We start from the raw sequence: 13,018 nt of genomic DNA, 5'->3' as shown, positions 1-13,018 counted from the left end.
ACTATGGAGGTGTGTTACGAACAGATGCGTCCTTCTTTAAAGCTAGAAAGATAAAAATAGCCTGGAAGAAAGACACGGCATGGAATCTTGAGGTAAACCTTTGGTAGTGTAAGCATACACCGACATGTTTCTCTAAAATGCTGAGATATAGACAGAGAGTGGCCAAAGGACCAAGAACAGCTACTGTAAAGTCATTGCTTTAATATATCCAAACCAATGCAGCTGCTGCCAATATTAAGTTACAAATGAGCTTTGAGAAATAGCTAAGATTATTCTGGTTAGCACTGCAAGCTACCTCTCCCATAGCCCTCAACCTCTGCTCGGTTTCCTTACAACTTTAGCGTTACATTATTACAACAGAGCACCTCAGCCCGTTAAACCTGGCGCTTCAAGAGTAGGTGACTTCCTTGTAATCACAGCGCATAAGAACAACATTAGTCAGTATAAATTTTCTTCTTAACTTTATTCAATGCAAACAAAAAACAGTAGTATATGGAACAATTTCAAACAAGTTTTGGGTCAAACGTAATCGCAAAAAAACAACCGCAACAATTCGTGCTTGAAACTATTCTTTTTTTTTTCGAACAATATCAAAAGGTTTAGTCCAAAGCCAATTGTGGTAGCAGAACACATTGACATTCGATGTCAAGTGGACAGCAGTCGTCTAGCCGTGGATGCCGAGGCCACCGCCAGAGACACCTCCAGCTCCGCCGAAGCCTCTCTGTCCGAAACCGGCCTGGTGGCCACCTGCGCCTCCCTGGAATCCAGAAGATCCCTGCTTGTTGCCAGCGCCGAAGGTCTTGCCGTCGCTAGAGGAGAAGCCGGAGGTGTGGCTGTAGCCCTGGTTGTTGTTGTACGAGTTCACCTTGCTGCCAGCGGCGCCTCCAGCGAATCCAGCGCCTCCGAGGTTATGTCCGGCGGCACCACCCTGATACCCACCCTGCTGACCTCCGGCAGAGGAGCCGAAGCCCGATTGGAATCCGTGGCCCACACCATGGCCCAAACCACCGCCCACGAGGCCGGGACCGACAAGACCAGCGCCGCCAAGACCGGCGCCTCCAAGACCGACACCGCCGAGACCGCTGCCCACGAAGCCTGTGCCGAGACCAGTGCCTAGACCGGTACCGAGACCCGCGCCGTAGCCGACTCCGCCGAGGCCGCCAAGCACTCCTCCCCGTGCTTCAACGTCTTTCTTCTCGTCTTTCTTAGCCGCCTCTTCGGCAAAGGCGACGCAGGCCATCAGAGCAACAAGGGCGGTCACGAAAAACTGCAAATGCGAGAGAGAAAAAAGATTGCTCTGCTTATTTCGATATGTTGTGAGCTAACTTTCACGAACTGGTTTATTGCTTGTAGACAGTCGTGAAGTCAACAGAGGTACACTTTCAATTGCGTCGAATGTACATTGGCCTGCGGAAACATTCCGATTGAGCGATCTTTCAGTCAGGCCCACATTTACAAACAACCCTACCCGCGGCACAAGGTGCATGCAATGATTCGTATTACCCCTTAGTTATTTTTTTATATGTCAAACAGCGGGATAAAATAAAAGCGATCGCAGTGCTGGAAAGGCTTAGAAAAAAACATGACCGAGCACCGTAGATTTTTCTCATTGCGTAATTACATTGTAAAGAGCATACCATTTTTAATCATTATTTCACCGTTGTATGTGTGCGCAAGCTTCGTCATCCTTCTCGCCATTTAACCTTCAGGAAAAATTACAAAATTTACAAAGCAATGGTAAGTTTCTCGCGGAATTCATGAAAAGCATTAAATGCTGTGTTTAGCACTTCGAACTCCCATTTCCCAACTTATACAATCCACACTTGAAGCTTGCGTGCTTTTTTTTTTTGTCACCGCAGTGTATACAAACAGACAAATGCTTGCAGCTGCAGCCTAACTAATAATGTAGTTGTGCTGCAGCTAAAAGCACACAGTCATTTTTGCTAACTTGTGAAACATTAAATTAGGCTAGTCAATGGCGTTATCCAGGGCACAAAAAGAACGACTCACCTTCATGTCGAAGATTTGGGTGGACTTAGATGTGCTGAACGAGATGCAGGTTGGTTGGGCTGGACGGAGCTGTTGTTGTGTTTTCCATTGGATCCTCGGCACCCTTATATACACAGTGCCAGATGGCCAAATTGCAACAAGCTGCGGCAAAAGGCACGCTTGCGCGTTCCTGACGGGAAGGGGACGCCGAGCATTTTTCCCCTCTCCGATTCAGTTCGAGATTTCCATTCCGAGAAGCGTCCTCTTTCGCGCAGTTTATCGTCCTTCCGTCGAACGATTTTTGTTTGGCATCCTAAGAGGGCCCATGACGTCTGTTCACCTTGAAATATATTCCCGGCATTTTGGTTGTTTCTTGTGATGACATCGCTGGCGGTTCGATTCCTTTGCTCTGACCTCGACAGTAGTATATGTGTCCTTATCAATGCGATACTGCAGCGTTCTGTCGCAGATAAAGCGCTAAATTTATTAATGAGTGTAAGAAAAAACAGCGAAATAATATATACGATACTAGCCACGCACGTAGGTAGTAACCATGTTTTGTACCCTCACTAATTGCATGTGATTGCAACCGTTTCATTATTAAGCTCATCTGAAGAAATTGTGAGGTAAGTTCTGTTAGCCGATGCATATACAATTGCTCGATGTACGCTGAGATCTTGGCTATGAATATTTTACTGTCTTGTTTTATTTATCTTTTTTTATATATTTCTGTACATCAAGAGATCGAAGTAAAATCAAAAGGCTACACAGGCTGATGGAGGCTTTTACTCCGGAATACTGTCCAGCATGCAGACATCATACGAGTATAAAAACAGCATTTATACAAAACATAATATCAGGTAATTTATTGACTATCTAAATGTCCTTATTGACATAATCGCTATAGACTTAATACTACTATAATATTAATACCATAATATCAATAATATAACACTATTACAACACAATGCCAAAAACGACATTATGGCAAACGGCTGGCATAGTTAGTGCAAGAACACAATACCAGTGTACAGCATCACTAGCAAGTTGAATGTTTCGCTCAACAGTCCCTAAACCTCAGGGATCATTGTAGCTTATTAATTTTTGTCATTTTTGTGCTTTTGATGGAAAATAGAGACATCGAACAGACAGATTATATTTGCTACGTCAGTCTCTTCTCAGTAACCAGTGTATAACGGAGCGGGTATCCAGGTAAAAAAGTCTCGAAAGTCAGTGAGCCATACATAATTTTTAGCGAAAGAAGTCTCCGTTTTTAGTACACATCACTTACGAAAAAAGTTTTTAAATTTAGTTCCAGGCGTTTATATACAATAATGTATAGATGTAATGACAAACCGCGCACACCGCGTTCACATGTCCTAAAGAAAGAATTTTGTTTACGTTGTAGGACTGTTTTTCTCACTTCGCATCCACTTTGAACTCACTTCTATGTAATTAGTATTGTTTTATAGCTTCGGTTACATTCTTCGAATAAACTAAGCCGCATATACACTTAACATATCTCGAAATAGATAAATTGAAGAAATATCAAAATTCGCATTGGTCACACGTTTTTTTAATACTCAAACTGAAAACCTAAGCAGAGGTAGCTAAAAAAATTCAGGAGTTTGACCTAGGAAAACCACAATGTGATCATGTGGCATGCCGTGGGGGTGGACTCTGGATTAATTTGGAGCAGCCAGGGTTCCTAAACGTGTACCGATATTCTAGGTAGACGAGTGTTTTTGCATTTCGCCTTCATTTGGTGGCCAAAAATCGAACCCATGCCCTCGTGATTAGTATCCCAACACCTCAGCCGCTAAGCTTCCAAGGCGCTTACGTGGGTCTCTGCAGCTTCGGGATGATAACGCGTCATTTACGCACGATTTTTAATTTGCAATTCGAATATGTCTCTTACGTGCGGAGCCCCTTCGTCGTGATTTTCGGAGAAGATCTATTACTGGAGAATTGCTGACAGCGAAAACACACACACACACACACACACACACACACACACACACACACACACACACACACACACACACACACATATATATATATATATATATATATATATATATATATATATATATATATATATATGTCATAGCATGTGCACCAGTATTTTGTACACCGGAGTGTCTACTATAAGCTCTATGCCAGAAAAATACCCGTAATTTTCTGTTTGTTAATTCTACATAAAACTATGCCAGTAAAACAACATAATTCTTATTTTCTCTTGCCGAAATTACGACATTGTTATATTGTAGTTTAGTGTCATATTATGCGTAGTAAAGGATTTCATATTAATACTAGTCACGTGGAGCTCTTTAGTCTACCTTCAAATGAAGATTGCGTGGGCGTTTGCGCATTTCGCATCAATCTTAATATAGCCACCGCGTCCGGGATTTGATCCTGAAGCCTCTCGCTTTACAACTCCACGCGACAGCGTCTATGCCCTCCAGTATTCAGAAACAGCACCATGCAGAAAAATTTATGCATTTAAATTCTTTCCGATCTTGAAGCTGTACATATTTACGGATGCAGTTGTAGAATAGCAAATAACGCTTAAGAGTGAAAAGCCTCGAGAATACGTCCCTGCAGTTTGTCTTTTGTTATTTCTTTTTAAAATTATTTTTAAAGCTTCGAGAAAAGATTGGACTAACCTACACAGTTCAATATTTTCTATCTTACCATCTAATAACTTCTTGTTCAATGTCATAATGAAAAATTAAATGTAGCACCTGGTTTGAACTCCACCCAAATGAAAACAAAGGGAAATATAACAGATTTCTTTCGCCATCTTGCAGTTTCTGTATCAACGGGAGAGCGTTAAATAGGCCGTATCGCAGAAAATGTGGCGTTGACGTCGGCGCCGTCGTCCATGAGCGAAAAATCCTGATCGATGCAAAAAACATGGCTGATCCCTCCGTCATAGGAATCGGTATAACACGAAAGTGAAACGTGTCTTCACAGAAGTAATGCTTATGATATATGAGAGCTTGTACAATGTCTATTCGTGTTTGGCAGCTATAGCACCGTTTGACGTGGATGCACCCATGTTGACAGCATGTCTCTATCGCGACGACTAACGCCCATGATCATGATAAAACCGTTGAGGTAGCTGACGGTGTGAACATATATTTGGACACAGCGAATCGTGAATCGCGCGTAAGGATGATATGAACAAGCTCATAATCAACACTGGTACCCGGTATGCACTTCTTCAAAGCGTCGTCAATTAAGGAGAGAAACAGCACGGTGTGCGATTTCTAGTAATGGGTAGCCGACGCCTGTGCTCATGCATACATAACACACACTGCACTTCAGCAACGCGGGAGGTAGAGGTTCGTAGCCTGAGCCGCAAACGCGTGCGTCCCGCTGGCCTCTGTCTCGCAGGCGCTGCTCTCGTTCCACCAAGGCACGACATACGCCCGTCGAAATCGCGTCCTTTCTGCAACGCATATTGCAGCAGTTTTGTTAGTCGGTGCTCTCGCATTTGAAGCAGTCGGCGGCAGAGAAATCCCGTTCGTGCACGTGGAAGGTGCACTACTCCGATGAGCCGACGCACGCTAACACGAATCCAAAGGCAAAGAACGTAACTGCGTCAAGGGTGCCTCGGCGACGCCAGCGCGGCCAGTCTACCTCTCTGGTATCGAGACGCTTTAACCATGACCTCCGATATCACGTGCAATCTCGGAGTAAGCGCTAGTAAGTGTCGATCGTGAAGCATTACTTCTTTCCACCTCTCACAGACGGCGGCACCGCCCCGCTCCGCCCGCCGCGAAAGAGAATGTGTGAAAGATATAAGGCGCGTTCGCGCCGTGCCTAGCATCTCCCGAGTTGGCTTAGTCGGTAGAGCGTCGGGCGCTTGCCGTCGCGGCCGCAACGTCGTGGGTTCGATTCCCAGCGGGGTATCTTTTTCTTGGTTTTTTCTTTCTCACCCGTTGGCGTCCATTTTATCAACGTCATATCCGTGACGGATGTACTTGGTGGACCCCGGCATAAAACACTTTCGTGTTAAAAGAAGAGCCGGCACCCGAGCCGGAATCGAACGCAGCCATTCTGCGTGGCAGGCAAGTGGTCTGCTACAGAGCCACACCACTGCTTGAAACTGCTTACGATAAGTACACTATACAGGCGTCATGTCGGGTGAGGAGTGACGTTAACAGACGTAATATTGTGTGGCAGAAGCATAGAATCGCAGCAGGTGTCACAACTTGTGAATCGCGTAACGGGGGAGTGGTTTAAAGCTGCCCATGCATTATAAAGGGTTCATTTATCATCATAATCATCAGCACAGTGTGCAGCCCCAATGCAGTGTGCCGCTACGTAGGTGCGCGTATTCGCTTATAGACGCATAATGGATACTTCCCTACTTCGCAAAATGGTGAATAATGGCGTAGTTTGTACATCGCAACTGTACTTCCAGTAGGCGCCTACAGGAGAGTTTACAGCGGAAAATGTCACGCGCACAGACGTACCTTCCCGCAGGGCGCGGTTCACTGGCCCTCTGAGAAGCGAAGCACGCGAGCGAATTAGAAGGTGATGTAAACGGGGCCCGAAACGTTATCGCGTTTCACTCTTATATGACAAGCGTAAGCGTCCTTCGAGTTCTTGGCCAGAAGTCAGATACATAGTCTACTGTTCGTATGTCGGGTAAATTTATTACCTCGAGGCAGCGCGAACTTCGGGCTCAGCCAATTTTATTCGCGCAGTGATTATTGAAAGAAAAAAATATGTAACATCCCGTCATCGGCCGACCGGTTAACTGTGAACCGAAGGCAGCCTTCTGTACGGCCGCTCAAGAAAGTTCTCGCCGACACTACATGCATGCCTTAAAGATACTATAGTGCTCAACGGCGTATTCAGCTGTGCATAAAACAGGAGGAGGACTATGTTTGCGATGTTGTTTTCTTCCTTTTCCGCGGCTCTTTGGACTTGGACCCGTATTCGCAAAGCATTCTTATGCTAGAATGCTTCTTAAGAAAAAAATTAAGCCAGTCCAGGTACTGGACATGTTATTAGTGAATGCGGCGTATACCAACGGCAAGAGGCACTTACGAGCGCAAATCGCTTTTTTCTGAATATTTTGCACCGATACCTTTCACGGGTTGTCGTCCATGACTCGAAGTGGCCTACAGCTTTACGAGCTGAAACAACGTCACGGGGGAGGATCGGAGGTGGCGCTAGACACCTTGCGCCAGTAAGCGTTCGTCAACTAGATTTTCTCATCTGTATAAATGCCATGCCACAGTAAGGTCGTGGTGCTAATCACAAAAGGAGACTGAAGTCTGAAGCATATTATCTAAATTAAAACCGTTCTGTACTACCAGCAGCGACGTTTTGACACTCCTATTACCAAAACAAGACGAGTGGGAAGTTGTTCGGCGTAAAAAAATTGTCATAACGTGTTCTGGCGGGACAGTTTCTGGCCTCCTAAATCTATCAGTGCATACGCTGTCACATTGCTGAATAAAAACTCTGTAGTTAGCTGCGACTGTGTTTGCTTTCTCTCATCTCAGTACACCTTCCTTCATCTAAGATATGGCCCCAATAAAAGTTCATGGCGGTGTACCTGGTAAGTGTTTTTGGCTGTGAATGCAGGCCCTCCTTACTGGCGTAACAAGTGTCAACAGCTTCGACATTAGTGTACAAACTTCTCCTCTCAGAACAAGTATAATATAATAATAATATCTGGGGTTTAACGTCCCAAACCACGCTATGATTATGAGAGACGCCGTAGTGGAGGGCTCCGGAAATTTCGACCATCTGGTGTTCTTTAACGTGCACCTAAATCTAAGTACACGGGCCTCTACCATTTCGCCTCCATCGAAATGCGACCGCCGCGGCCGGGATCGAACCCGTGACCTTCGGGTCAGCAGCCGAGCACCGTAACCGCTATACCACCGCGGCGGACGTCTCAGAACAAGGCTTATTCTAACGCATGAAGAGCAAATTGCAAATTTCTTCAAGAAATCCTTAAAAACGTGAGCGGTTTTAAGCTTAATGCATCAATTCAGGAGTATATCAGCGAGTGTAGCCTTTTTGCCTTTGAAATACGAAAGTTTCCATCCACCTTAGAGGATTTAAATATGTCCTGGAACTAATACCGCACCCCGTAAGGCGGGGCAAGCGGCTTCCTGCAATGCTCTAAACAGGTAGTAGGACAGACAGTGCGTTTATAATGTTCTGCTTCGCTTTCGCATCGGAACGCATTACTCACAGCGAGGAAGAGGTGTGTGCACGGTACGCTGTGCATTCTAAAAACAGTTGCACGCTTGGAGGGGTCTTTCTGTTACACAACAGTAGTCGTCATCAGGCTCACTTACTTTTTCTTTCTTAAAAGCCTGGTGCTCGCTACTTTTCTATCAATAATATTAGGCCACGCTGATAGCGTTAAAGTCACCTAGAAGTACCGGCAGCACAGCGTTAAAGCAAACCCCAGAGTAAGCTTTCTTTGAAAGGTGAAATTGCAGCGTGGGTGACAAGATACGAACTCAAAAAATAAAACACACCTAGCGCTCAACTTCAAGGAATTTAATTAGAAAACAAGAAACATGTTTATGGGCAAATGTATGGTCACCAAAGAGAAAGTGTAGGCACTTCTCGTAGTTAAAATCATTCATTTAAGGCCTTCTCTGCTTTACAACACTGTATCATTCGTACGCAGGCACCCAACTTAAAGGTACACAGTGACAGGATGAGTTCATTGAGCTGCACTTCTGAGCGCCTTTGGCTACGAAGTGATGAACAGCTGAAATGTTTCCCTTCCCCAGTCATTACCCGTCATTAATTTGATAATTTGTCGTTGTGAAGAAGTCGGTGACATATCGTGTTTCTTGCAAACATTTTCACTTTACACTAAATAAATAAATGTGTTGACGTCATTTCGATGATTTCGATTACATGTAATTATTCGATGACATGTGACTAAGTTTGACGCCAGGACTCTATCGCTTACCCTGAAGCACGCACATTCTGTACCAATTACTTATGTTACCAGGTGGCAGATAATGCGTACAGCTCGCAACAATAGATTTGAAGCAGGGTTTGAGTAAGGGCTAGTTGGTATTCCCTTGTAAACTTGCGTACAGGGCAGACAGAGACGAAAGAACAGCGCTCGTATTTGTAGTTCTTTCTGTCATTTCGTCTTTGTCTGAGCTTTGTCATGGATGCTAAAGTAGCATCGCATGTTCTATGGATGATACAAAAGGTAATGTAAACTTTTGTGTACAATACATATGCAAGTAGACTGCTTGAGTATGCATGCTTCCCTTGCCACACATATACACCCGCACTTCTTTTTCTTCACCACACCCGGTGCGCTGGACGCTGTCTTAAGTGTCAGTGCCTCAGAATAAACAACTCCAAGGAACGCAAAAAAAGGGCAACATGGATTGCAAGTCTGCCCGATTATCTAGGTGGGGCACGTCCCCAACTTTTCAAAATTGTTGTTTCACTAAAAAAAAAAGAAAGAAAGGAACGTCACTACGAAGGCAGAGTCATGACTCCGTGTAATGTCTCGCTATTCTCCGTTATTGCGAAATATACTAGGTGCACAAAATTCTGACGAAAAATAGAGGCAACACTATGAAGGTGAACGTATTACTGACTTCTTCGTACGCTTTGGCGCAAGAGAAGCCATGTTTTCCGAGCCGGGAACGCTATTTCATCGTTCTTTCGTTATCGCAACAAAGTGAAATATCAACGGCGAGGTCGCCCATGAAGCAGGAAGACGTGGAGGCGGAGTGTTTATGATGAGAATTATAATTACTGAAGAGCGTATGAGCAACGATGGAACTTGTAAGCATTCGTCTTGGACATTACACGGAACAAAAAAAAAGAAAAAAGAACACTCTGCTTCCAATGAAAAGAATACGTCGGCATTTGCAGGTCAACGTGTACCTACCTCGCCATAACTTTCGCTCATTGTTTCATGCCACATTGTGTTTACATGTGCTGATTGCAAACTAGCTACAGAAGAATAAGAAGCAAGACGCTTCCGCTATAGCTTCGAACAGCACCACCTTCCCAGAAACAATCTTCTTTCGTGCGATTGGGTTATTTTGTGGAATAACACAACTCCGGCAGAATCTGGCACGTAAGGGACGCTGGCACATTCTACGCTATAGACATTGCGTAGTGTAAGGAAACATTTGGAAGCTGTTTTGCAACGCTCCTCGCCGTTTCCCACAATGCAGGGGTGGAACTTTCAAAATGTTTTGTCGTTAAATGCTATTTGTAATTGGATGACCTCCTTTGTTTCTGACGGTTGATCGGCTAACGTCTGCTGATATGGCATACGGTTCAGCGTAATAGACCGTTTTAAAAAGTATGAGCTTTGCTGTTAAACGTAAGCTGCTTAATTGCCACGTGGTTGAAAGCGGGAGCCTTTGTGATGCGTTCCAGAAACATTGGTTCCTGATCATATGCAGTACCTACCCCCCCCCCCCTCTTTGATTATCTTCATTGCATAGCGCTCACACGTGGCGCGCTTGCCATGATGTGGTATGACTTATTATCCCGTTTTAATCGCCGAGACACACGCTGTGACAAAGCCAAGAGCTTCCAATAGACAAACATCTGTAAAAGGGTTAAATCTACTGGCAACGATCAATCTACTCCAGCCTGGAGCCTGTATGCCAAAATTATTAAAGAAACTCGCAATCAACACTTGGTGACTAACGACGCAGGTGGCGAAAAAACACCCCCCCCCCCTTTCCTTTGGCTCAATACGCATGGGACAATTATCGCTCCGTGATTCTAGCTCTCAACAAATTAGTAAAAATGAGTGTGTAAATAAGCTAGCAATTATTAATCAGAATAAATTCACTGTGAAATCATGAAAAATGCCACCGTAGATCGCAGGGTGCGTGCAGCTCATCAAGACAATGAATTATCACTGCTACCTCTAGCGGCGAGTAATGCGTGATGTTTACCGGCGAATAAACTATGTGGTTGACATTGTCCACGAAAACCTGGTTCGGAAGTGGTGCTCAGGGCTCCCATTTATATAATATGGATTTAAAAATATAACTCAATATAGCGAATAAGATTAGCCGATCTGTGGAAACAATAATTCATAGGCTTCGGATAGGCTCGGTCTATTGGCCGCGAGATCTGGCTAAACCGCGCCTAGTGTGGATTGCGCCATGCGTCGTCTGCTAGCCACGTTGTGTTTCCATGATGAGAAGTATTGAATCTCATGTGAACATAGCCTTTTAGCGGCTCGGTGGTAAAAAAAAAGGCTCTCATGCACTTTCGCGTTGTGATCAGGTGTGTAACTTCGGCACTGTCGTTTATAGGTTACGAGACGAGCTTTAGTTGTGTACGGTCCTGGTCACACTACAGAGAAATATTTCTGTCAAGTCACGTCTGACACTTTGGTACTTAAATTACCCCTAAAAAGAACAGAAAATGGAATGACACGGAAACCGCAGAACTGAGTTGCCTTGCGCAATTTTAACTTTGGCGAAATTTATACAAAAACACCCGTGTACTTAAATTTAGGTGCGCGTTAAAGAGCCCTGATGGTCAGAATTAATCCAAACGGCGTACTTTAGATTCATATCGTAGTAATTTCACGTGAAGCCACATCTTTTTTTCTTTACATGATCTTGAGCGTTTGTGTTGCGTTGTTATAGTAGATTGACGGAAGGCGGCGGACATCATTCGCTTGAAAAAGCGTACTTTGGTCCCGTGAAATAACCGGGCCTTTGTTCCATTATTTTGTCGTGCAAGTAATCAATCGAAGAAATTTCCGTGCTCTACAGTTAGCTTTGTGTACTGTTACTGGAATAAAAACAAGCGTGTGCGTGTTAAACGTCTCCGTAGCGCTAAAGCGCTGTCAGCTCCACGTAGCTTTCCTCAGTATACCTATCAACTGTCCTACATTTCATGGAGAACTGAATAAGAAATGCGGATGAATATTTGAGCACGCAGGGCACAAAGGGCTATTTGAACTCATCGTGAAGGAATACGGGCTTTCTTTTTGTTGGGGAATATCCAGATGAACAAGAAGTAAATACTTAATTCAGTCGCGCTATAGCAGTGCGTAGTAGGTGTAACACAAGTTAAAAATGTACAAATAAACAACGAGAAAACGTCGTCCATTGCGAAAACGCCGACTGTTGCCGAATACGAGCAACCCGTTCGTACACTATCCACACAAACGCGGCGACGGTGCTGCCACCTATAGCCCGACCTCGCGGCGAATACTAAGAGCTTCCTGTATAGGATAAAAAAAAAGCTAACAGTGCTACATGCTCAAGTGAAGAGATTGAAGAAGAGATAGGGCACCTCATTCTAGTGAAAAATATTACGCTTAATTTCTGTAATTACCTTTAAAAAAAAAACAACGTGGTTTGGATAGATGGTCATACACTATCATTAGGAAAAGCTTTGACACTATGACAATCCGAAAAATTGCCAAACACCGCAGCGATCACAATGGCATAACTCCCGGAAAAATAAAAAAAAAATATCAGATACTAAATCTTGTAAGAGGTATTGTTCGTGTGTTTATTATCATTCTTTTGACAAAACAGGTACTCTTCCTTATGTGTTTCTTCTATTTTCGCACTTATGTGGCATTTTTGTCCGAGTACACAACCGTTGTTGTCAGAGTACGGTACACAAGAATGAACTTACCTGCAATTGCCGCACATCTGCCATGTGAATTCTCCCGTTGGGTGAAAGCTTATAGCGTAATACTGAGACTTCCAATATGTGGCTCATTTATCAATAGTTCTTTCTTGCTTAAAACATTACGGGGAAAACTGCCATGTAGGAGAAGGAGAGCGGCTGGTCGCAGACGTAGACACAAATCTCTCGTTAAATATATTTATTTTAAGAAATGTCGCAATGTTTTGGAGCATAGAAACTCATAAGTCGTGGTGACGTATTGAATGTCGACGCATAATCCGAAGTTCATTGGTGGAAACTGTGCGAACATGCACGAAATGTGGGCTTGTTTTTATTAAGCAATCGTGTCTGTGATTATGAGGTACGGAAAATGCTCGTTAAG

The 13,018-nt window shown here is 44.1% G+C and overlaps 1 protein-coding gene across 1 annotated transcript; it reads right to left on the bottom strand.

Annotated features, from left to right (window-relative positions):
• Window positions 1-607: 607 nt before the first annotated feature.
• LOC119394724 (uncharacterized) lies at window positions 608-2,031 on the bottom strand. Its single transcript, XM_037662035.2, has 2 exons — window positions 2,011-2,031; window positions 608-1,267 (listed from the first exon to the last, which is right to left on the bottom strand). The coding sequence occupies exons 1-2, from the start codon at window positions 2,014-2,016 to the stop codon at window positions 665-667; spliced, it is 609 nt and encodes a 202-aa protein (XP_037517963.1). The 5' UTR covers window positions 2,017-2,031; the 3' UTR covers window positions 608-664.
• Between the last annotated feature and the right edge of the window lie 10,987 nt (window positions 2,032-13,018).

Source organism: Rhipicephalus sanguineus, chromosome 1 (assembly GCF_013339695.2).
Source record: "Rhipicephalus sanguineus isolate Rsan-2018 chromosome 1, BIME_Rsan_1.4, whole genome shotgun sequence".
In the NCBI taxonomy this organism is placed as follows: domain Eukaryota; kingdom Metazoa; phylum Arthropoda; class Arachnida; order Ixodida; family Ixodidae; genus Rhipicephalus; species Rhipicephalus sanguineus.
The sequence above is the reverse complement of the archived record's forward strand: the minus strand, read 5'-3'. Positions and strand labels throughout refer to the sequence as shown.